Here is a 27,202-nt window from a genome sequence, read left to right as displayed (position 1 = left end):
ATAATCACCGCCAAGAATCATCGGGAGAGTCTCCGTTCTTTTGTGTTTATGGGCACCATCCTCAATTTTGTATCTTGCGTCAGGGGGGCTCTGGGGGCGTCTCAGAGGAGGACCGGTTAGGAGTTCAACTATCATCGGTCTGGAGGAGTGTGAAACAGCGATTGCTGAGCATGAGTGCAAGGTACAAACGTGTGGCTGACGCTAGACGCGTGCCAGGTCCGGACCTGTGTGTGGGTGATTGGGTGTGGTTAGCTACTAAAAACCTAAAGCTCAAAATTTCATCATTGAAATTGGGTCCAAGGTTTATTGGCCCTTTTAAGATTGCTGCCATCATTAACCCGGTTGCTTATCGGTTGGAACTTCCTGCGGTATACAAGATACACAACGTGTTTCACAGGGCTTTATTGAAAAAGGTGGTAGGCTCTGTGGACACGACGCCGATGCCACCTCCAGTCATTGTGGAAGGCGATTTAGAGTTTGAAGTCTCCAAGGTGGTGGACTCTCGAGTACTGCGCCGTTCTCTTCAGTATTTGATACAATGGTGGGGGTATGGTCCGGAGGAGAGGTTTTGGGGACCAGCCTCGGACATACATGCGGATCGGCTGGTCAGTTCCTTTCACCGCCGTCAACCGGACAAGCCGGGACCTATGAGTCTTGAGGGCCCTGGGGTCCCTCGTAGAAGACGGGGTACTGTCATGTCGGACGCTATTCACACCACAGCGTCCGGCAGGCAGCGGTAGTTCCATCTCCGTCCACTATAGCCTCAGTGGCGCCGGCTTGATTTTACTCAGGTTATCGGGGGTTAATCTAGCTGGAGATCAGGTGGGAAGCTTGGTAACGCCCACGGTCTTTAAATAGTCGTGCTGGCCTGTGGGCGTCACCGATTATAGCTTGTGTTTTATGCCAAGTGGTTCCTGTCTGGAGAGGTGGTGTTGGAGAGAGAAATTCATATCTGGTGTCGTATGATCCGTCGTTACCTTTTCGCCTTCCTATATTTGTGCTTTGTTTTGCCCTGTTCACATTACAGTATTGTCTGGTGTGTTTGCGGCGCGGTGTGGTTTAAGTTCTCCCTGTCTGTCATTACTGTGTGGGCTTTGGTGGTTTGACAACTCACTGGGTGGAGGGTTCAGCTTAGGGCTGAGCAGGAGATAAGGAAAGGTTGGAGGCTCAGGCATTTGCACCATTAGCAAAAACCCTGGCTTGAGGGTCAGACAGGGTTTTCCCTAGTTTGAGGGACTCCGCAGGGGCCCCGGGTATTTCAGCCTCCTTTGACCTAAGCCCCGCATAACACTGGTTGGTACGCTCGGTTTGACCATTGGTTTCGGGGTAGTATGCAGAGAAGAAGGACAACTCAATACCAATGCATTTGCAGAACGCCCTCCAGAATTTTGAGACGAACTGGGTACCTCTGTCAGGCACAATATTCACCGGACTACCATGAAGACGTAAAACATGCACAATGAACAGTTTACTCAAGGTTTCGGAGTTAGGTAACCCAGACAGGGGGACAAAATGACATTGTTTGCTGAACCTGTCCACCACCAACCAAATACACGTTTTTCCATCTGAGGGCGGCAGGTCCGTAATGAAGTCCATGGAGATGTGGGTCCATGGACTCTCAGGAGTGGGCAAGGACTGGAGCCAGCAGGCAGGGCGATTATGGGGGGACTTCGCGCGGGCACAGACTTCACACGCTAAAACAGTCTTTACAGTCCTTAACCACCGTCGGCCACCAAAAGTTCCTGGTTACCAATCTGGTAGTATTATTGAGACCAGGATGGCCTGCCAGAACAGAGTTATGCGATTCTTTAAGAACTTGTAGGCGAAACGTAACCAGGACGAACAATTTTTTGGGGGGCGCAGTGTCAGGAGCTTGTTCTGGGGACCTACGGATCTCCTCCAGAAGGTACAAAGACACTGCCGACACAACAATCCCATTGGCCAATATCGGGACTGGCTCACAGTCCTCTGCTTGAGAGGGGCAAAAACTGTGAGAGAGGGCATCGGCCCTCACATTTTTAGTACCAGGGCGAAAGGTGATTAAAAAATCAAACCTAGAGAAGAACAAGGCCCACCTTGCCTGTCTAGGATTTAGTCTTTTAGCTGACTCCAGGTAGCTCAGGTTCTTGTGATCAGTAATTACAGTGATCTTATGTTTGGCGCCTTCGAGGAAGTGGCGCCATTCCTCGAAGGCCCATTTAATTGCCAATAATTCCCATTTACCTATATCATAGTTTTTCTCAGTGGCAGAGAATTTGCGGGAAAAAAAGCACATGGGCGAAGCTGAGTGAGGTATGCAGTGCCTTGCGATGCACTGCTCCCACTCCGACTTCAGAGGTATCTTCTACTTCTAAAATAAATGGGCGGTCCAGATCAGGCTGAACCAAAACCGGGTTGGCCACAAAGCACTCCTTTAGCATAGAAAATGCCTGAATTGCCTCAGGGTTCCAATTGGCCACGTCTGCCCCTTTCCAAGTCAAATCCATGAGTGGTTTGGCAATTTCTGAGAAACCCCCGATGAACTTGCGGTTGTAATTAGCAAACCCTAAAAATCGCTGCAGCGCTTTTAGCGATTTGGGTTTTACCCAAGCTTTAATAGGTTGGATCTTGGCAGGATCCATGCGGAACCCTTTGCCTGAGACCATGTACCCTAAAAACTGTACCTCCTCAACAATATAAAACACATTTCTCCAGTTTAGCAAACAAGGAGTGTTCTCGCCATCTCTGCCATACAGAACAGACGTGTTGAGCATGTGTCACAGGGTCAGCAGAGTAAATCAAAATGTCATCTAAATACACGATGACATACACCCCACAAATGTCTCTGAAAATATCATTAACAAAGTTCTGAAATACGGCAGGTGCGTTACGGAGTCCGAACTGCATTACAAGGCACTCAAAGTGGCCAAGAGGTGTATTAAACGCGGTTTTCCACTCATCGCCGTCTCTTATGCGGATCAGATTATATGCCCCCCAGAGGTCAAGTTTAGTAAACCAACAGGCTCCCATTAGCTGATTAAAAAGATCAGGGATGAGTGGAAGCGGATACTGGTTCTTTATAGTGATTGCGTTTATTTCCCGGTAATCAATGCAGGGTCTGAGACCACCATCTTTCTTCTCTACAAAGAAGAATCCGGCCCCAACTGGAGAAATGGATGGTCTAATAAACCCTTTTTTTAAGCTGTCTGCTATATAGTCATTCATGGCCTGACGCTCTGGACTGGAGAGATTAAATATTCTCCCTTTTGGGAGACGGGCATCCGGAATCAGATCTATAGAGCAATCTTACTCTCTGTGTGGGGGTAATTTCTCAGATTCTACAATAGAAAAAACATCCTCATAGTTTCTGAAAGCAAATGGTATGAGGGGGTTTTTAACCTTAACTTGGTTTACTGCAAATGATATGCAGTTATCCTGACACTGCGAACTCCAGCGTACAACATCAGCCAGGTGCTAGTCAATTACAGGATTGTGCTGGCGTAACCACGTCATTCCCAAAATAACTGCAGAAGATAAATTATCCATCACAGAAAATGACATAAGCTCGGTATGTAATGCTCCCACAGACATAGCAATTTTGTCAGTAACAAATTTAACCCCCTCCTGAATAATGGATGTGCCATTAATAGCCGTGGTTTTAATAGGGGCATTAAGTCTTAGTAGCGGTACACCCAGATTCCTAGCAGCCAAAGAATCTATAAAATTTCCTTCAGATCCACTATCCACATAAGCTTTTAAACAAAGAGATTTCTGACCAAATGAAAGAGAGATAGGTAATAAAACTTTAGCCGCATCTGCGGGCAGTACCTGAGCCCCTGGGCAACCCTGGCCAGAGCTGCCCAGGGTCCGATGTCCCAGGAGCGTGGATCTCTGACGTTCAGCTTTCTCCCTGAAGTCTCTAGACTGCAGCATGTTTATGCGGGAAAATGAGAATGACTGTGCACTGAAACAAGTAACAGGTGTTCAGGTCAAAAATCAGCTCAGGCAGGAGACGAAAAAAAAAGTTCAGGGAGACTGCTTTTGTATATGTTGGATATATACACAAGAAGCAGTTTTTTTTTTTTTTTTTTTAATATGGCCGGATATAATGTGACGTCCGTCCGCGGATCTGGACTGCAGTAGGGACAGCACCACAAGAAACCCCAAGACCCTTAACCCCTATACAGGGATCTGGAATTGTAGCAAGGCCCAGGGGGTGGCTGTCTGGTGGAGCAGTGCGCCAGAGCAGGACGGTCGCCAATAGGGAAGAAGGCGGGGAACCAAAAACGTAGTCAGAAACCGGCAGAGCAGCGGAGGTACAGAAACGGCAGGCAGTGGCAGAGTCGATAGTCCAGGCCAAGGTCGCCAAACGGGAGAGCGGCAAGGTACAAAAACGGCAGGCAGTAGCAGGGTCGAATATCCAGGCCAAGGTCACAAACCAGGAGGGTGGCAAGGTACAAAAACAGCAAGCAGTAGCAGAGTCGAATATCCAGGCCAAGGTCACAAACCGGGAGAATGGCAGAGGTACAAAATCATCAGGCAGTAGAGGGGTCAGAAATCCAGGCTGAGGTCAGAGTCAAACAATAGCAAATCACACAGTAGCACATAGGGGAACCAAGAATATATCCGGCGGCTTGCAAGACCAGTCCCAAGGTATTTGAAGGATCAGGTCATCCCTCACAGGCTCCCGGACTGATGATGTCATCAGGACCGCCCCCAGGACCAGGCCAGATGGTGATGCACAAACCCCTTCATGATTGACAGAGAAGCGGAGTCTGCGTCCATCATATGCCTGTGCAGGAGCCCCTTCTCTGTTGCTGCCATCACTCGGGGGCGAACCACGGTGCCTCCCAGTGACTGAGGCAGGAACAGCAGGCCCCGAGTCTGACGGCGACGTGACAGTCCGGCGCCTCCCAGTGGCTGAGGCAGGAACAGCAGGCCCCGAGTCTGACGGCGACGTGACAGTCCGGCGCCTCCTAGTGGCCGAGGCTGGGACAGCAGGCCCCAAGTCTGACGGCGATGTGACAGTCCGGCGCCTCCTAGTGGCCGAGGCTGGGACAGCAGGCCCCAAGTCTGACGGCGATGTGACAGTCCGGCGCCTCCTAGTGGCCGAGGTCGGGACAGCAGGCCCTGAGTCTGACGGCGATGTGACCGTCCGGCGCCTCCTAGTGGCCGAGGCCAGGACAGCAGGCCCCGAGTCTGACAGCAACGTGACATCCAGTACTTGGTCAAGTGGAAAGGTTATGGCCAGGAGGATAATTCTTGCGTCTCTGCTTCTGATATTCATGCCAAGAGATTGGTTCGTGCTTTTCACCGGGCCCATCCTGATCGGCCTGGTGGTGTGGATGAGGGTTCGGTGACCCCTCCTCAAGGGGGGTACTGTTGTGAACTCTCTTAATCCAACTTTTGAGGCAGGGCTCCCTCTGGTGGATACTGCTGGTAGTGGAGCTGGTCAACATGATGTTAATCCAACAGCTGCAGAGGTTGATTGGATGAGTGGGAGTAGTGACTAGGAGTACATAAGCGAGCAGGCTTCTCTCCTTCCTTTGCCTATTGAGGATATCTGTCTCCTGCCTGATCCTGCATTTTTCAGCTAAGTGTCATTTGCTAAACCCTTTGCATCTGATTTTGCCTTGCTGTCAGGAGTAAGCTTGCTCCCCCTGGGGCTGCTGGCTCGTGCCCTGTATTTTTGTATCTTGTGTTTGTTTGCTCAGTCCCCTGCTGTATTAGCCTGTTGCTAGCCGCCAGTTCACACCTGAGTGCTGATATAGTGGGGGTGAGGTTGTGCAAACCTCAGTATTTTTGTACATCAGTCGTGTTGGAATTTTTACAGTTTTTGCGTGATTGCAGACAGTACCTTTTCTGTCCCGTCCTATCTAGTCAGTGTGGGCCCCATCATTTGCTCAGTCTATTTTCTGTCTGTATCTTGTGCTTCATCTTGTCTCACCGACAATATATGTTTGGGAGCTGTCTATTCCTTTGGTGATCTGCTCCGGGGCAGTTTAGATTTCACCTTTCTGTCTTTAGGCTTAGTTAGTCCTCCGGCTGTGACGAAGCGTCTAGGGCAGCGTAGGAACGCTCCACAGCTACTGCTAGTTGTGTTGTTAAGATCAGGGGTCTGCATTCCGCTGAGTGACCAACCTTTCTGGTGTTCTGGTGGCATAGCCTATTGCATTCTCCTCCTTGGTGACCCATTCATAACAGACTCCTCCCTTGCTGACCTCACTGGTGGGCTGGGTTAGAGGGTGCACGCATCTTTTGAAAAATTATTAAAAACTCCTTTCTTCCATATCTTTGGCTGGAGGGCTCACATGATGACGATAGGGGCATTACAGTTTCCCCTGCAATGTGACCATTCTTTTGAGACCAAATATGGCATGTCTGCATGTTACTGGGGGCAGAAACTCATTTACCAGGTTTCTGATGGTCCTACAGGCCAAAAAACGTTGCCATGCGTCGCCCCAATCACCCCGATCCTGGAAATCTACTATTCCTATCTCTAGGATAATCGTGCGTTATGGATTTCAACCTAGAATATTAAGCCTGATAGACAAAGCAGTTTTGAAGGGAAAAAAAAACACACTTAACTCTGCCAGAGCTGGCATGCAATAAATTTGACCATTTGCTGAGGGAAGGGGGAAGTGGATAGAATTTCATAGAGGCAGACTGAGGGGGCTGCAGCAGTGCGTACTGGGTTTTTCACAAGCCAATGGGGGGAGGAAAAAACAGGCAGCCCTGTATGTGTACCTAGGACCATAAGAAATAATTCATATTTCCTTGACAGGGTTCCCCACATATCTACAGTTGTGCTCAAAAGTTTACATGCCCAGGCAGAATTTTTGCTTTCTTGGCTTTTTCAGAGAATATGAATGATAACACTCAAAAATGACCATGATCAAAAGTTTACATACACTGGTAGTTTTAGCCTGGTGACATGTACTGAACTTGACACAAATGGGTTTGAATGGTTACTAAAGGTAACATCCTCACCTGTGACCTGTGACAAATGCCAGGAAATTAGTTCAGGATGCAAAGAAAAAAACACAAATAATATAAGCTGAAATACTGGACTCTCTGAAAACTAGCGGTGTGGCTGTTTCAAGATGCACAATAAAGAGACACTTGAAGAAAAATGGGCTGCATGGTCGAGTCGCCAGAAGAAAGACATTACTGTGCAAATGGCGCAAATTATCTCGCCTGCAATACGCAAAACAGCACAGAGACAATCCTAAAAACTTCTGGAACAAGGTAATTTGGAGTGATGAGACGAAAATTGAACTTTTTGGCCACAACCATAAACGTTACATTTGTAGAGAGGTCAATAAGGCCTATGATGAAAGGAGCACCATTCCTACTGTAAAGCATGGAGGTGAATCGCTAATGTTTTGGGGATGTGTGAGCTATAAAGGCGCAGGAAACTTGATCAATGTTGAAGGAAAGATGAATGCACATTATCAGCAAATACTGGAGGCAAATTTGCAATCATCAGCCCGCAAGCTGTGCATGGGACGTACTTGGACGTTCCAACATGACAACAATCCATGTCAACCTGTCATTGGCTACAGCAGAACAAAGTGAAGGTGCTGGAGTGATCATCTCAAACTCCTGACCTCAATATCATTGAGCCACTCTGGGGATATTCAAGTTCGCTGTACCTGCTATACAGCAAAGGAATTTAGAGGAAATAGAGTCTTTTTGTCATGAAGAGGGGACAGCTTTACCATCTGAAAAAATAAAGAAACTAATCCACATCTACCACAAAAAACTTAAAGCTGTCATTGATGTTAGAGGGGGCAATACATGGTATTAAGAAATGGGGTATGTGAATTTTTGATCAGGGTCATTTGGTTTTTTCCTGGTGACTCAACCATGCAGCCTATTTTCCATCAAGTGCCTCATTATTATGCATCTTGAAACAGCCACACTGATAGTTTTCAGAGAGTTCAGTATTTCAGTTGAATTAATTTGTGGGTTTTTCTTTACATCCTGAACTATTTTCCAGGCATTTGTCACAGGTCACAGGTGAGGATGTGACCTTTAATAGCCAGTCAAACCCATTTGTGTCAACTTCTGTGCATGTTATCAGGTCAAAATCATTAGGGTATGTAAATTTTTGATCAGGGTCATTTGGATGTTTTGGGTTGTCATTATGGTTTAAAAAGAGAAAACACAGTAGTTTGACAATAAATGGCTTCACCCAACCATTAACCATGAGTGGAGAAAAAGTTTTGGTGTTATCATTCATATTCTCTGAAAAAAGGCCAAGAAAGCAAAAATTCTGCCGGGGTATGTAAACTTTTGAGCACAACTGCATAATCAGCTGACATCAACCAAAAAGGCGATGTTTTTCATGTGTTTATGTGGGGATCGGATTGAAGGATTACAGAAATTATGTTCTATGATTTATTGTAGATCTTAATTAAATGACACCAAAAACTGTTAATTGTGTTCTTGCAAAAATAAATTAAAAAAAATAACATGTTGCGATAAACTTGTAAAAAAAAGAAAATTGATTTTCCCATCTGAAAATAATCTTTTCTACTACGTTTTAACTTTGACATTTAAAAGGATATGCACCACGGGCAAATCTGCTAAAAAAATTTCACCACTTTACCTCTGTGGATTCTGTTGTTGGGTTGTTCTAAAGTAGAAGTAGAGCAGATGTTCAGGCAACTAAACAGATTTTAGTGCTATCTTTCAAGATGCCCTATGAAAATGTAAAACTGCAAATTGTTCACTGTTGACACTTTTGTTGTCTTTGCACCACTTTTGATAAATATCTTCTACATCTGTTCAACAAAAATGTAAAAAGACCCTGAGCTCACATCTCCCTGTTATGTGCAATCTGATCTTTACTGCATACATATTGAATGTTTACTATGTTTTTAGGAAAACTTTCAAAAATTTAAACCCTGTTCATTTTTGTAGGAACTGTTTGGTTATAAAAAAGAACGGTGTCGAAATTTCCTTTGCATTACCGGTTACATCTTCACTTTGGGGCTCCTTAAAATTATTTTCCATTGGAAACCGGAACTGGATGTCTGGTGTCACTGTGTCTCATGCAGCCTGGCAGATGCAAATGTCATTCTTCTCAGAACCACTGTAAGTATTCATAATAGCAAACGATTTCAATAAATTTTAGATTATAGGGTTTGGCACATCAGATCTTAAATTTAAGAGCTGCTGCGAAACTCCTGTTAAACAGCTAATAGAGATAAAACAGTGACTGCAGCTTTCCACTGCAGCCCAGCTTACTGGCCGATTATGGGAAAATTGAGGATTATATGACTGACACACAATACAAGAATGGCTCAAATCCACTGGAGCTGCTGTGGCTCACAAAAGAAGTTACTTCTTTATTCTGGTTATATGCCCTGTTTAGACAGTGGTTATATGGTTGAGTCAACCCCTATAATATAGAATGAGCTCCGAGTAAAAGATGTTGCTGACAAAATTCGTTTTAGATCTTGGTTGTCAAGAAAATTCCATCCCTCGCTTAAACGGGGCTAGGCTGCACTACCTGACACAGCCCACTGACAAATGTGGCTCTGTTTCTGTTAAAAAAAAAACAGTCTTTCCTTCATCTCATGCAATCTCTTTAAAGCGATCTTATAGGCCGGATTTTGCTAAGTAAACTACAGACATTGTCATGTTGCCGCTATTATACTGATTAAAATGATACCTGTAGTGAAGAAATCTGCCTTGTAGTTCTTATGCAATCAGTGTTAGAAGTTTTCAGTTAGTGGCATTCTCATGCTCTGGGGCAGGACTGTTGGCAGGGTTTTATCTTTCTACTCTAAGCCAGAGAAACCAAGGAAAGATCTGTCCACATTCATCCCCGAAGCCCATATATGTTCTTCATCATAGAGACAGAGACAGACTGTTTGTGCTTCGGGGTGGACTCTGAGCAGGTCTATTCTCGGTTTCTCTTGCCTACAGCAGGAACATAAGACTCCTGCCTACAGTACGCTCTGGAGCAGGGGCATCTCATTAACTGAAACCTTCTAACACTGATTACACAAGAACCACAAGACGGATTTCTTCACCTTTGGTATAATTTTATTCAGTATAAGAGTGACAACATGGCAATGTCTGTGGTTTACTTAGCAAAACCTTTCTGACAGGTTCACTTTAAATTAACAAAACACTTAAAAATAGCACAAAAACTGATATGTATAATTTAATATTTGCTAGTTGAATTGACTAAAGTTTTATTATCTGTGCTGCTAAATATAAAAAGGGGGCTATATGGCTTTCATTCCTCATGACAGCTAACTGGTTCATGAAGGTCTACAGCTACTCAGTTTGACTGGTCATTGCTCCATTCTCGGGGGTCCTAATTGTGGGGCCCTCAATGATCAGCATGTTATCATCTGTCCTGTGGAAAAGTGATAACTTGTTAAGTCTTGAAAAACAGTTAAGGCCTTGTTCACACAATGTGTTCTCAATTAATATTTTTTTGCCATGATTTTCTGCACATACTGAAATCATTGCATTATCACCTTGTTTTTGGACAACCAAAGCCAAACATACATTAGGAATGTGCATATAACTTTAACCTCTCTAGCATTCACCACAGTATTTGGTATGTTTATGATAACAGTAAGAAACAAGTATTTCTATATTTTTTTACAATAACTGCTTATTTTTTCCTTTAAAGAAGCTCTCCCATCAAAGCTTTTATCCTCTTAATACATTTAAATCATCATATTACATAGCACTACATCCTTACAATTGCTATTTTTGCCTTTTTACCCAGTTATTTCTTCTCTTTTTCTCTGCTTTATGCAGAAACAGGAAATCTCCTTTCCTTGCATGAATCATTCCCCCGCTTCATCTCCTGACCCAGTTCCTTCATTCCTCTCCTCTGCCAGGGACGTTTGCAGTAACTTATGACTCATACAGAGTAATTCCTGTTCCTAAAGAGCTTAGAAGGATTCATCTAGTCTGTTTTTAATCATGTGATGCTATAGACCTAATGGCAGAGCCAGTTTTAAACAAAGTGGGGCCCTGGGCAAATTTCACCATCACACAGAAACATTTCTGCTGTATTTACACATGCGCTAAGTTCAGGCCGCTAAACAAGTGTGATCGACAATATTGAGTCGTTTGATGCTTGTTTCCCAGCCTCTTTACTCTGGCTGAGGAAGAATGATGGGTACAAATAGTCCTCGATACAGTATAATGCAGGTCTCATATAGTACACATAGTATAATGCACACCCTATGGTCCTTGATAGAGTATAATGCAGCTCCCATCAGAGTATAATGTAGCCCCTCTTACAGAGTATAATGCAGCCCCCCTCAGAGTATAATGAAGCCCCCTCAGAGTAAACTGCGGCACCCTTCAGAGTACACTACATCCCCCTCAGAGAGTATAATGTAGTCCCCTCAAAGAGGATAATGCAGCCCGCCTCAGAGTATAATGCAGCCCCCTCAGATTATAATGCAGCCCACTCAGAGTATAATGCCGCACACAGAATATAATGCAGCCCACCATAAAGTATATTATAGTCCCCTCATAGAGTATAATGTAGTCCCCTCATAGAGCATAATGCAGCCCCCCCTCAATGTTTAATGCAGCCACCTTAGAGTATAATGCAGCCTCTCCACACACAGAGTATAATGCAGCACCCTCAGAGTATAATACAGCCCCTTCAGAGTATAATGTAGACCCACTCAGAGTATAATGCAGCCCCCTTAGAGTATAATACTGCCCCCTCAGAATTTAATGTAGCCCCACAGACACAGTGTAATACAGCTCACCAAGAGTATAAAGCTGCCCTCTCAGAGTGTTATGCAGCCCCCCCAGAGTATAATGCAGACTTATACACACAGTATAATGCAGCTCTCCAGAGTATAAAGCAGTCCTTCAGAGTATAATGCATCCACCTCAGAATATAATGCATCTCCACACACAGTATAATTCAGCCCCCACAAACACACAAAGAGTGTAGTGCAGCCCCCCATACACACAGTATAATTCAGCCCCCCATAAATAATGCATCGCCATCAGAGTATAATGCAGCCCCCTCAGAGTATAATGCACCCCCACGCAAAGTATAATTCAGCCCCCCCATAAACACACACACAATCTAATTCAGCCCCCTCACAAACACACACATACACAGTATAGTGCAGACCCTCACACACAGTATAATGAAGCCACGCACAATATAATGCAGCCCCCCACACACACAATATAATGCAGCCTCTTCAGAGTATAATGCAGCACCTCACACACTCAGTATAATGCAGTGCCTTCAGCGTATAAGAGTATAATGCAGCCCCTTCAGAGTGTAGTGCAGCACCATCAGATTATAATGCAGCCCCACACACAGTATAATGCAGCCCCTAGAGTATAAAGCAGCCCCCTCAGAGTATAATGCAGCCCCACACACAGTATAATTCAGCCCCCCACAAACACACATACAGTATAGTGCAGCCCCCAACACACAGTACAATGCAGCCCACCCACTCACAGTGCCCCCACACACTATAATGCAGTCCCCCACACACAGTATAGTGCAGCTTCCACACACAGTATAGTGCAGCTCCCATACACAGTATAGTGCAGCCCCCACAGAGTATAGTGCAGCCATCCGCATACACAGTATAGTGCAGCCTTCCACACAGTATAATGCAGCCCCTCCACACACAGTATAGTACAGTCCCCAACACATAATATAATGCAGCCCCCCCACACACAGCATAGTGCAGTCCCCTACACACTGTATAGTGCAGTAGCCACACACACACACTTTAATGCATATAAACACACAATACTTACCTGTCCTCCTTATTCCCCCACTGCTCTGGCTTCTGCAGTGTCTCAGCTCTACTGCTGGCTATCGCTGACTCAGAGGCAGAGGGGGAGTAATGGGAGAGAGAGTGTCATCTGGCGCTTTCTCCTTCATCGCTGCTTTCAACTATATCGGCATCTATAATGCCAATAAGTTGAATGCTCTATGTGGGGGGCATAGGGCCCCTTCTCACAGGCCCCATAGGGGCCGTGTGGTGTGCCACTGGCTGAGTGCCCCTGGAGGAGCAGGGGCCCATGGCAGCTGCCTGGTCTGTCTGCCCCTAACCCCACCCCTGCCTAATGGAGAACAGAAGAATTAACTGGCTAGAAAGGCAAAAACAATTGTAAGTACAAAGTGTTATATTTTATAACGATTACTATACAGTAAGAGGATGAAAATGTTGGTGGGAGTGCTTCTTTAATTCACAAAACATTCACTGGTACCAAGTTCTTTACATCATATAGTTATTTTTACCTGCATTTTACATTTTACATATAGACATAATACACATATAATGGTGCTGAAAGTGGTGTGCAACACTAATAATTTTCATTAAACCCTCTCGTGCTTTCTTCTTTTACCATGTTTTTTAGCTGAAACAATGTTACGAGGATTTTTTATTTTTTTGTTTTACAACAATTCAGGATGAATTTAAGAAATACACTAAGAAGGATGTAAAATGGATCCATTCAGATCCTTCATGTGTTATAGATTATGTTGAAACTTCAACGATTGAGCCAGCTGACCTCTATAAATTATTAATGAGCTCTGAAAGCAAGGTACGTTGTAAAAGCAGTATACTGTAATACAGGAAAAATATATATCGTTGTACTGTGTTAGCCAGTAGATCGAAAAATATTTAGATCTGAGAGTCCTCAGTGGTTGATACCTTTTAATGGCTAACTGAAAAGATGGTAACAAAGTTTTAAAGACTACTCAGGTATCTTCATCAGGCATAAAATAATACAAAATCTGAAGAATCACACATTTATACACAACAGGGCACAGAAATAATGCAATAGATAAGACAAGTGACGTGAAGCAAAAGTATCACTATAGGAGAGGGATAAACAGTTGGGGCCATAAATATTGGAGCAGTTCATAGATAAGAATGCAGAAAGACATAAATCTACAACAACTAAGGAATTTGCTCCTCAGACCTTGTGGGGGGCATCACAACACAGAACCAGACCCCAATCAGAGGACAATAAAACTGTCACACTCCTTATCTATGAACTGCTCCAATATTTACAGCCACAACTGTTTATCCCTCTCCCATAATGATAGTTGTGCTTCATGTCACTTGTCTTATCTATGCATTATTTCTGTGCTGTGTTGTGCATAAATATGTGATTCTGTAGATTTTGTATTAGTCAATGCCTGATGAAGAGACCTGAGTAGTCTCTAAAGCTTGCAATTTGTTACCATCTTTTTAGTTAGCCATTAAAAGGTATCAACCACTGAGGACTCTAAGATCTAAATGTTTTTCTATACTGTAATATAAATTCAACAAACCAAAGTACCACAACTACATACCAATTGCATTTTTTGGCATAGTCTACACATTAAAGAGGACATGTCATTTGTAGGGATAAGCGAGTATACTCGTTAGGATTCGGTACTCGGCGAGTAATGCGGTACTCGCGGTACTGGAATCCTGGCGAGTATTTCACTATTATTATATTCGGCAAAGCCCGCACAGTCCCAGCACAGCCCAGCACAGTCCCGCACAGCCCAACACAGTCCCCGCACAGCCCAGTACAGTCCTGCATAGCCTGTCAAAGTCCCAAACAGCCTGTCACCGTCCCCGCACAGTCCCACACAGCCAGCACAGTCCCGCACAGCCCGGCATTGTTCTGCACAGCCTGTCACAGTCCCGCACAACCCAGCATAGTCCTGCACAGCCTGTCACAGTCCCGCACAGCCCAGCACAGTCCCCGCACAGGTCAGAACAGTCCCGCACAGTACCCACACAGACCAGCACAGTACCCACACAGACCAGCACAGTCCCCGCACAGCCCAGCACAGTCCCGCACAGCCCGACACAGTCCTCGCACAGTATCTGCACAGCCCAGCAGAGTCCCCGCACAGTACCTGCACAGCCTGGCAAAGTCCCGGCACAGTACGGCACAGTCCCCGCACAGTACCTGCACAGCCCAGCACAGTACCTGCACAGCCTGGCAATGTCCCTGCACAGTACCTGCACAGCCCAGCACAATCCTGCACAGCCCGGCACAGTCCCCGCACAGTACCTGCACAGCCCAGCACAGTCACGCACAGTCCAGCACAGTCCCTGCACAGTACCTGCACAGCCTGGCAAAGTCCCCGCACAGTACCTGCACATCCCAGCACAGTCTCGCACAGCCTGGCACATTCCCCAAACAGTACCTGCACAGCCCAGCATGGTCCCGCACAGCCCGGAACTGTCCTCGCACAGTACCTGCATAGCCCAGCACAGTCCCGCACAGGCCAGCACAGTACCCGCACAGCCCGGCACAGTCTTTGCACAGTCCCCACCCAGCCCAGCACACACACACAGCCCATTAACTGCATTTCCCATAGACTTACATTGGACTCGCTACTCGTTACGAGTACCCAAGTATTAGGAGGTACTCCTAACGAGTACAATGAGTCCGAATACTTCACTACTCGCTCATCCCTAGTCATTTGTTAAAACAAAATTGCATTAAATACCTTATAGAAATCCCTGAATGCCTCTGATTCGGCCACTTTTTTCCGTTTGGCACTGAGTTACTCCATTGTACAGATATTCACATTTATTTCTTTGCTTTACAATATGTGAAATCTTCTATGCTCAACTGGGTGTTTTTCAGTCTTCTTTGGGAGCGTGCATTTTCACCCCAGATGCTGCCAATCTCAGCTCAGCAGTATCTGAGACTGCTTGACTACAAGATCAGCTGCCAAGCTGTGATTGACAGCAACTGGGAGGGATGAAGCAGATACCAACAGAGAAGATTCTGAAGAAACTTTGGGTTGAACTACAAACAGATATTTCACATACTGTGCTCCACAAGCAATAAATGTGAAAATCTCTACAATACAATGACGCCGTGCATAACAGAAAGAAATAGCAGCATCAGGAAAGCTCATGGATTTTTACAAGGTATGTATTTCAATTTTTTGAGCAAGTGACAGGCACACTTTATAAAAAAAATGGATTCTGTTTTACTTCCGTAAATGAGTTCTTGTAAAATTTTAAGAAATCTGAAGATCATTCATATAACCTTAGCTCTACATATGCAAAACTGAATCCAAATGATTGTTTCAGAGTCCAGAATTTTCTCTAAATTTGCAGGTTCGATACATAAGTGTGCAGAAGACTCGATATGCATGGGATCCATTAGAAGGCCTGTTTAAGAAAATTGGGTGAGTGTGGTGTATTAATTTGTTATATAGTATTCCTCAATTGCTGCTGTGGAAATTGTAATTTGTATGCTTCTGCTTTAAGGGTTTTGGAGGAGAACCAATCATGCTCTGATATACATACAACATACGGACTGGGTTTACGTAGTGAAGAACAAAAAGCCAGGTACTAAGATTATTAATTGTAGAATTCATTATTTGATTTCTAATATGCCTCAATCTCCCTAAACCAACCTCAGTAACACTTGTACAGCTTAGTCGGTTTTAGGCAATCACACTGGATTCCAGGAAACAGATGAGCATCCGTATTTGTTGCTGTTGGTAATAATTGACGATTAAACCAACGGTGAATAACCAATGGTTTCTTCCATCCGAGCATTGTACAATATGACCAGTTCACATTTTAATGTGTACCTACTAGTGTTGAGCGATACCATCCGATATTGAGAAATATCGGATCGGATTGGATCGGCCCGATACCCAAAAAAGTATCGGGTATCGCCAATTCAGATACCGGAAATCCTATTCAAGTCAATGGGACGGAAATATCGGAATTAAAAAAAACCCCTTTCTTTACTTCCACATCCAGTTCGGGAGGGGGGAAGAGTGTGGGCGGTGCGTGGGCGGACACTGTGCGTGTCTGTGTGTGCAGGCGGGGTCTGTGTGGGCCTGCCGGGGGTCTGTACAGGCCTGCCGGGGGCTTGTGTCGGCTGCCGGGGGCCTGTACGGACCTGCCAGGGGCTTGTGCCGGCTGCCGGGGGTCTGTATGGGCCGAGCCGGCTGCCGGGGGTCTGTACGGGCCTGCCGGGGGCTTGGGCAGGCTGCCGGGGGTCTGTACGGGCCTGCCAGGGGCTTGTGCCGGCTGCCGGGGGTCTGTACGGGCCTGCCGGGGGCTTGTGCCGGCTGCCGGGGGTCTGTACGGGCCTGCTGGGGGTCTTGTGTGTGTGTGTGTAGGCATCGTCCTATGGGACTACAAGTCCCATCGGGCGATGCCTGCTACAATGACAGTGATTGACACAATAGCCAATGTTAGGACAGTAGTAGTCCCATCATCCGGCTAATGTGTTGAATGTAAAAAAAAAATACATACATACTACATACATACTACATACATACATACTACATATATACAACATTCATACATGCTACATACATACTACATATGTACAACATTCATACAACAAACATACATACTACATACATGCTTCATATATACTACATTCATACATACTACATATATACTACATTCATACAGCATACATACATACTATATACTACATACATACTACATATATACTACATTCATACAACATACATACTACATATATACTACATTCATACAGCATACATACATACATACTACATACAAAATTCATACAACATACATACTACATATTACATACATACTTCATATATACTACATTCATACAACATACATACTACATATATACTACATTCATACAACATACATACAAACTACATACATACTACATATATACTACATTCATACAACATACATACATACATACTACATATATACTACATTCATTCAACATAAATACATTCATACTACATACATATATACTACATACATACAACATACATACAACATGCTACAGACATACAACATACATACAACATACATAATACATGCTATACATTCATACAATACATACATATAAACATACAGTACATATAACATAGAGTACATACTCACCAATACTTGTCAGTTTGATCCCCGGAGCCAGTGTCATCTGTGGAAAAATTTGAAAATAACAAACAACCTATATATTCCCTGATCAGCAGAAATCCACAAGTGTCCCACGCCGATTTCCCGTGGAGAACAGCAGCATCAGCTGATGCGACCGCTCTCTACGGGGCTCCAGGAATACAATGATAGGAGGTAGGTATCCTTCCGCACTGTATTCCTCCACCACTGTAAAAAAAATAGTCCCTAGTCTCACTTTTGGCATTGCTGTGTGAGAAAGTTCCCACGCAGCTTTTGCCATAAAGTGAGACCAGGCACTATTTTTTTACAGTGATGGAGGAATACAGTGAGGAAGGATACCTACCTCCCGTCATTATATTCCTGGAGCCCCGCAGAGAGCGGTCACATCAGCTGATGCTGCTGTTCTCCACGGGAAATCGGCGTGGGACACTCGTGGATTTCTGTGGATCAGGGAGTATATATCTTGTTTGTTATTTTCATATTTTTCCACTGATGACACTGGCTTCGGGGATCAAAGTGACAAGTATTGGTGAGTATGTACTATATGTTATATGTATTGTATGTTTATATGTATGTATTGTATGAATGTATGAATGTATTGTATGTAGTATGTATGTAGTATGTATGTATGTTGTATGTATGTTGTATGTCTGTAGCATGTTTTATGTATGTAGTATGTACTATGTATGTATGTTGTATGAATGTAGTATATATGTAGTATGTATGTATTGTATGAATGTATGTAGTATGTATGTAGTATGCATGTTGAATGTATGTTGCATGTCTGTAGCATGTTGTATGTATGTATGTATGTAGTATGTTGTATGAATGTAGTATATATGTATGTAGTATGTATGTATGTATGTATGTTGTATGAATGTAGTATATATGTAGTATGTATGTAGTAGGTATGTATGTTGTATGAATGTAGTATATATGTAGTATGTATGTAGTATGTATGTATGTATGTTGTATGAATGTTGTATGTATGTAGTATGTATGTAGTATGTGTGTGTATATATATATATATATATATATATATATATATATATATATTTTTACATTCAACACATTAGCCGGATGATGGGACTACTACTGTCCCATCATTGGCTAATGTGTCAATCACTGTCATTGTAGCAGGCACGCCCGATGGGACTTGTAGTCCCATCGGACGATGCCTGCACACACACAAGACCCCCGACAGGCCCGCACAGACCTCCGGCAGTCCACACAGACCCCCGGCAGGCCCGCACAGGCACCCGGTAGGCCCATACAAACCCCCGGCAGATGGCACAGACCCCCGGCAGGCCTGTACAGACCCGCGGCAGCCAGCACGCCCATACAGACCCCCGGCAGCTGGCACAAGCCCCCGGCAGGCCCGTACAGACCCCCAGCAGCCGGCACAGGCCCCCGGCAGGCACGTACAGACCCCCGGCAGTCTGCACAGACCGCGCATCATGATGCGCACAGACCACGCATCATGATAACATCATTTCAGCAGCCAATCACAGCCACAACAGTGGCTCATTGCATTATGGGGACTTCCGATTCCGGTATCCGATATTGAAAAAATATCGGTACTCGGTATTGGAATTCCGATACAGCAAATATCAGCCGATACCCGATATTTGCAGTATCGGAATGCTCAATACTAGTACCTACACATTGACTCTCACATTCTCCTATGCAACATTGAATTTTTCTGCGACACACAGTAGAGCTTGAAGCAAGAAACTCGATATGCAAACTGTAAAGTCAGGTAGTTATATTATTGACTAGATGGTGGCCCAATTCTAACGCATTGGGTATTCTAGAATATGTATGTAGTTTATTTATAAAGTTTTAATAATAATGCAATAATGCACCCCCCCAATCCTGATATGCATGTCCTCTCACCCCCCAATTATGATATTCATGGTCCCCTCACCCCCTAATCCTGGTAAGCATGGTCCCCTCACCCTCCAATCCTGGAATGCATGGTCCTCTCACCCTCCAATACTGGAATGCATGGTCCTCTCACCCCTCTTTCCTGGTAAGCATGGTCCCCTTACCTCCCTTTCCTGGTATGCATGGTCCCCCTCACCCCCCTTTCCTGGTATGCATGGTCCCCCTCACCCCCCTTTCCTGGTATACATGGTCCCCTCATGCCCCAATCGTGATATGCAAGGTCCCCTCACCCCCTATTCCTGATATGCATGGTCCTCTCACCCCCCAATCCTGATATGCATGGTACCCCTCACCCCCAAATCCTGTTAAGCATGGTCCCCTCACCCTCCAATCCTGGAATGCATGGTCCTCTCACCCCCCAATCCAGGTATGCATGGTCCTCTCACCCCTCTTTCCTGGTAAGCATGGTCCCCTCACCCCCCTTTCCAAGTATGCATGGTCCCCCTCACCCCCCTTTCCTGGTATGCAAGGTCCTTCACCCCCTTTCCTGCTATGCATGGTCCCCCTCACCCCCCTTTCCTGGTATGCATGGTCCCGTCACCCCCCTTTCCTGGTATGCATGGTCCCCCTCACCCCCCTTTCCTGGTATGCATGGTCCCCTCACCCCCCTTTCCTGGTATGCATGGTCCTCTCACTCCCCTTTCCTGGTATGCATGGTCCCCTCACCTCCCTTTCCTGGTATACATGGTCACCCTCACCCCGCTATCCTGGTATGCATGGTGCCTTCACCCCCGCTATCCTGGTATGCATGGTCACCCTCACACCCCGCTATCCTGGTATGCATGGTCACCCTCACACCCCGCTATCCTGGTATGCATGGTCACCCTCACTCCCCTTTTGCTGGTATGCATGGTCCCCCTCCCCCCCATTGCTGGTATGCATGGTCCCCCTCCCCACCTTTGCTGGTATGCATGGTCCCCCTTCCCCCATTGCTGGTATGTATGGTCACCCTTACCCCCCTTTCCTGGTATACGTGGTCCCCTCCCCCCTTTCCTGGTATGCATGGTCTCTGTTAAAATAAAAAATAGTTATATACTCACCTTCCGACGGCCCGCGATCTCCACTCCACGCGCCCGGCCTCGCGGTCCCAGTAATGCTTTGCGCGAAACACCGCTGATGACGTCACACTCTCGCAAGAGTGACGTCATCTCCGGTCTAAGGCACAAGGCATTACTGGGACTGTGAGGCCGGACGCGTGGAAAGGAGATCACAGGCCGTCGGAAGGTCAGTATAACCTTTTTTTATTTTAATTCTATTTTTTACAGATGCGCTGCGCCCGATTGAGCGCTGCGCCTAACTGCACCTGGCGCTGATTGGTTGCGGCCTGGCAGCCGCGACCAGTCAGCGCCAGGTGCAGCTTACCATTACAAACAGCTGCGCCTGACACTGATTGTTCGCAAACTGGCGGCCGCGACCAATCAGCGTCGCGGGATTTCGGTTACAGACAGACATGATAAAATGATTATATATAGATACTGAGTGAATTTAGATGTGGACAAGATATATTGATGCAAATTTATCATCTGTAAACGTACATACAAGGGTTTATTCATTATGTGGATAGCCAAAATAAGAAGTAAATAGGTCTTTAGAGTCACCTTAGAGAACAATCAAGATAAACAACTAATTTTGGATTCAATGATGTTCAAGACTGGAAGCGGACTGTCTATAAAAATAGCTTTGTCCACTAATACCCTACTCAGATAGGAAAGTCACAACCTGCTGTAATTAATAGTCAGCATCCCAAAGGAGGAAATTGGAAATTTAGAGCTTTTTTAGAGCTGTTGTAAATGTAGGGCAATCACCCTGGATTGCAAGACACATATGCAATATACAGCAGTGGCCATAAGTTTTGGACAAAAGCAAATTTAGGTTTTCACAAAGTTCCCTGCTTCAGTGACTTTAAATCATTTAGTCACAGGTCTCTGTCAGAGGTAGAAGCATTTTATCTTTGATTAAATGATGATTGAGTTCTACAGAGTTTCCTATCCATGGACTAAAAATGTTAATGTTTTGTTCACTGAGACTTACTTATCACTTTTGCTTTATGACATGGTGATCCATCATGCTGGAAAAAAAGCATTGTTCATTACCAAATTGTTCCTGGATTGTGTTTAAATTTGTACTTGAAGGATGCTTAGATACTATATTTTACACATGGTACTGATCTTAGGCAAAATTGTGAATAGACCTACTCACTTAGATGAAAAGCAGTCGCACACAATAATCCTTTCAGGTTGATTTAATGAAGAACTTAGTAGCAAAGCCACAAAAGAGGACTAACAATCCTCCAAAAATTCAAGAATACAGCTGAGAAGTGAAAAGGGGAAGCACCACTTACCTGCCCAAGTCTCTGAACAAATGCACTACGGGATGCAGCCAACCCATGTAGCAAAGATGTCAGCAACACAGGTGCAAAATACTAAATAGATAGCCACTCACAGCCTACCAATTAATGGAGGGGTGACTGCTTAGTACTGTATATATTTGCATAATAGAGGTCGGTATAGGGCGCTGTTCACATGCAGGTAATGCATAGTGTCTGGTTCACAACCTATTAGTCAAGCCCATTCTATTCGATCAGGCAAGCTGGCCAGGACACTGTAAATGCATCCCATGTGAACACCCCTGAATTAAAGATCTAATGTGCTGGGCTTGGCTGCACCCTGAAAAATAAAGTGCACAAAACACATATAAATATGTGAGGTATTGGTTGATATTTTGGCCAAGATATGCAAGCTTGCAACCCAATGTCAAGGGTCCTCACGCTTGCAAGTTCTAACACTAAACTTGGTAGCATAGCCACAAAAGAGGACTAAAAATCCTCCAAAAATTCAATGGGATTGCTCTTTTCTGCATATCTGTGCTTTTTAATACGATGGCTAAATAAGCGTCAAGTTTTAAGAATCATATCTCCTGTGGTCGCTGGATACAACTCTTCTTGCACATTGGATTTTCTCCGTGCGCCGATGACCAGCCAAGGAGCCAGGACATAACGGGGTGAGCTGAACACTCGTTCTTCTATGTACTTAACTATGCCACCTTTTGTCTGTGGACATCATCAGCAATATGTGGCCACATGAACAAACTGAGGATTAGTTGAAGATTATTCATAGATTTTTAAAGAGAAATCTGCACAAAAATCCTTGTAAAGTACAGTATAATGCACATGAGTAAGGTTTCAACCAAATTTATAGTAATAACAACATATAGAAAAGGCTGAGTGTGCTAACTCAGCTTTGTAAATCCCAAAAACCTAAATGAAATGTGACCAAGCATATGTCTGCTGAGAACAGGGTAAACCTGTTGCCTGACTTACAAGCATTGTTCAGACATGGAACTGTATTGTGATTGCAGACCTTCAAATGAATTCAAGTGCCCTTTTAAAGAGTAGGTTGACTACTTTTAGTTGTGTGCAGAAGGAAGTCAGGATTATTTTTTAGCCTTTGAACGAAAACAATGAGTGATGTCAGCATGACGAGAAATTGAAAATGATGAAATGTTCTAAAAATAATATAGCAGAATATTGCATGGCTTCAATTAAAAAACACCTTAAATGATAGGTTAATGAAATGGTTAAACAAAGCACACTTTAGTGAGTATTCAACTTGCAGTGACTATACATATAGCTATGCAAGATGGCTCAATGGTATAATTAATTGTCAGAAACACATTTTAGGGTTTCTATACCGAGAGACAATCTTGTCACTTTTCTTATCTATTACATTATTTCTGTGCTGTTTTGTGCATAAATATATGGTTCTTCAGATTTTGTATTAGTCAATGCCTGATGAAGAGACCTGAGTAGTCTCGAAAGCTTGCAATGTGTTACCATCTTTTCAGTTAGCCATTAAAAGGTATCAACCACTGAGGACTCTTAATTCTGAATATTTATCTTGCTCATAAAGATTCTTCTGACTTTTTAAAGGTTTTTCTAATTAAATTGACTCCTTAGACTGGATTATATGGAGTGAGTGCAATCACCATAGCAAGACATCATAGTTGATATGTGCACTCATCTAACCTTCACAATTTTCTTTTACATATTTACTTTCCAACATTTCTCATTGATCAGTATATACATAGGGCATATTTACAATAGGTTTTACTTATTTTCACAACACGGGAATCTATACGTATAAGTAAGGAAGTGATAATGGCTTAAATGCTAAGCATTTGAAATATAATTTCTTGCCTAAGTTACAAACGTGTTAGTATAGTTAGACTTAAAAGACTTATCTGCCAGTTTTATCCAATGGCAGGCTTCAAAGGGATATGGGAGGGTGTGGTAAACATGACTGTAAAATAAAATATAATAATCGTCAGAGTTAATAATCAGCCAAGAAATATTCCTAGCTAATTTCAAATCTAATAAAAACATAAATGTATTGAAATGTATATGGAGCCTAAAGCCTACATGAATGTGTTCTCAATTGATATTTTTGCTTTTGTTATATTGTAATTATAGACAAAAATTGTGTGGACCAAATACAATTGAAGTAGAAATATCCCCAATATGGAAGCTTCTATTTAAGGAGGTAAATCAATAGAATACATTCTTTTCAATTACCGCATGTCTCATTTATTAACGTATCCTCATAGTCCAGTATATATAATTTTTTATTCCACTTACATCACCTAATTAAAAATCTATTTTCCTAATGAAAATCTCTTGACTGATGAAAGGCTGACCTTTTTGGTTTCTTTTTAACTATCCAACTACCTTCACCCATTTTCATTCTGCCTTTGCCATCCCCCAAACATTAACAGAAAAAAAAACTGTGGATTTAGATAAATGTCCACAAAAACTTTGGAAGCCAACCAATAAATCCCTAGGTCCTTCAGCTGCTCATCTTTGTCCCCAACTGAAAAGCACCGATTCGGCGGCCCCCTGCTGAATGGTGACCCATTCAATTTACTTCTGAAACCTTGGCCCAGTAGGGACCCTGAATATTCTTTACCATTAACCAGAGGAGGAGAGGTGGCTCTCCCAAATTAGTCCCCTCCCTATCTTTCACCATACCACCCCTTGGTTTTCCAAAGACTGGATCCCGCCAGCTGCCATCACATACCTTCTGGAACTGAGTAGTCACATTGCACTCACATCAACGCCGAAAAACCACAAACCATTTGCTAAAACTCACATTGAAGGGAGGGAAGTGGGATGCTGCTCTACCAATGGACTGCCCCCACACAGTCCTAGGATCCCAATATACCACAGTTCCCTCCACTAATCAGGTATGAAGATGTGCATATCACTCCCCATATCTACCCCCACCCCCATTAACCCTGCTCCCTAACCTCATGACAAATGCCATCTTAGTATCCCTTGTATTCTCTGACAAAAAATGGCACTTTATAATATAGACCCCCAGCCTAGGCATGCATCCTAGTCATGGGACCCTCCATTTTAAGCCCTTTGAGTTACAGTCTGAGCCTTACTTTTCTATTGAGTTATAATTGGTTTTCAATGTTTGTTTCTTCTCAAAAAGGAAAGACTATATTAATTCCAATATATTATAATTATATTAATAACCAAACAATGAAAATGAACAAGATAACACAGGTCTGCGATTAAAAAGCTGTTTGGTTATTTTCATCTAATTTCCATGTATTTTGGTGTGCTGAAAATGAAAAAAATATTGAAAAAAATCCTGGACGTCAGGATTTGCCACAAAATGCAAAATTCTCTTCAAATTTAGTAAATGTTTCTCAATTTTTGTTTTTTTTTAATCTTAGGGTTTTGAAATTCAAAATTACTATTAATTAATTCACATCAATGCATTGAAGATATACAATGCCAAAAAAATATAACTTTCAAAGAAAAGAACTTGCAGATTGAGCTAATGAAACCAGCATCAACATGTTGCAAGCTGAACGAGCGGGCTCTGACATGCCCGGGCTTGTTTCAATTGTTTTATCTTGGTTCTCGCCTGTTCACACTTTTTAATCTCAGTTCGTGTTAGCTCGTCATATTCAACCGTGTTTCCCAAAATTAGCATTATGGCTCAGCGGAAGTGTATTAATTCACCTGACAGTTTCTGTTACATTTGTGGTGAATATACAGTGTTGAAGCAACAGCTGAATGTTACAGACTTTGTGAAAAAAGTATACTTCGCATATTTCGGACTAAAGCTTGGAGATTAAAATAAAGCTTGGGCGCCTCATAAAGTGTGCAAGCGGTGTGTTGAGGTTGAGGACCTCAGAAATTGGTTCAAGGGTAAGAAAAAAGCTTTCCAATATGGGATTCCTATGGTATGGCGCGAGCAAAAGAACCATAGTGACGATTGCTACTTTTGTTCATGCGATGTGAAAGGTATAATTCAAAATGGAAGCATTCCATTTCATACCCCAATATTCACTCAGCAATTCGTCCCATCCCCCATGGCACAGATATACCAGTACCCAAGGCCTCTGCTACCTTGGAAGAGATAATTAGCTCTGATGAAGGTGGAGTCATACCTGAACCAGATGATGAATCAAGTTCTGACTTTGAAGATGATACAAGACGAAAATTGTTTTCCCAGGAGGAGATGAATGATTTGGTAAGAGACTTGAATCTTCCCAAAGATGCCGCTGAGTTACTCAGATCAAGGCTCAAATGCAAGAATTTATTATTGCCAGGAGTGTCTTTTTCATGGTTCAGACATCGTGAAGACGAGTTCGCTCCTTACTTTGCCCAGGAAGATAAGTTGGTTTATTGCATCAATGTCGAAGGTTTGATGGGTCAATTCAAAATCCAATATGATTCAGTGCAATGGTGTCTTTTTATAGATTCTTCAAAAAGAAGTCTCAAAGCAGTATTACTCCACAACGGCGGTTTTTATGCTTCCATCCCTGTAGGTCATTCCATACACCTCAAGGAAACCTACGAGAACTTGGAATTGGCTCTTCGTAAACTTAAATCTGAAGACCACGGTTGGCAAGTGTGCGGGGATTTGATAGTCTTGTGCATGCTGCTCGGGCAACAAGCTGGGTATACCAAATACCCTTGTTTTCTGTGTCTATGGGACAATCGAGACCGACAAAATCACTTGACCAAGAAGAATTGGCAGCCGAGGGTGCTCACAGTTGGTGAAAAAAATGTCCTCCGAGAAACTTTGGTTCCTCCCCATAAAGTTCTTCTACCACCTCTGCACATCAAATTGGGATTGATGAAGCAATTCGTAAAATCACTTCCAAAAGATGGAGAATGCTTCAAATACTTGGTCACCAAGTTTCCAGGCCTCTCAGAGGCAAAATTGAAGGAAGGTGTGTTCGTCAGACCAGACATTAGAAGGCTTATAGCTGATCAAGAGTTTATCAATACCATCACGCATCCTCAAAAAGAAGGGTGGATTGCATTTAAAGAGGTCGTAGAG

General features: G+C 43.7%; 1 protein-coding gene across 3 annotated transcripts in view; it reads left to right on the top strand.

The window, feature by feature from the left end:
- LOC141092477 (probable cation-transporting ATPase 13A5) overlaps positions 1-27,202 on the top strand; it is a 510,776-nt gene that overhangs the window by 73,083 nt on the left and 410,491 nt on the right. For all 3 annotated transcript variants that reach the window (XM_073578644.1, XM_073578645.1, XM_073578642.1), the window contains exons 2-6: positions 8,908-9,081; positions 13,426-13,560; positions 16,098-16,168; positions 16,251-16,331; positions 24,310-24,379. In XM_073578644.1, the coding sequence (XP_073434745.1) occupies positions 8,908-9,081; positions 13,426-13,560; positions 16,098-16,168; positions 16,251-16,331; positions 24,310-24,379 (531 nt within the window). The remainder of the gene's footprint in view (positions 1-8,907; positions 9,082-13,425; positions 13,561-16,097; positions 16,169-16,250; positions 16,332-24,309; positions 24,380-27,202) is intronic.

The sequence above is a fragment of the Dendrobates tinctorius genome, unplaced genomic scaffold, assembly GCF_039654945.1.
Source record: "Dendrobates tinctorius isolate UK_male_01 unplaced genomic scaffold, ASM3965494v1 ptg000060l, whole genome shotgun sequence".
NCBI lineage: Eukaryota > Metazoa > Chordata > Amphibia > Anura > Dendrobatidae > Dendrobates > Dendrobates tinctorius.
The sequence above is the reverse complement of the archived record's forward strand: the minus strand, read 5'-3'. Positions and strand labels throughout refer to the sequence as shown.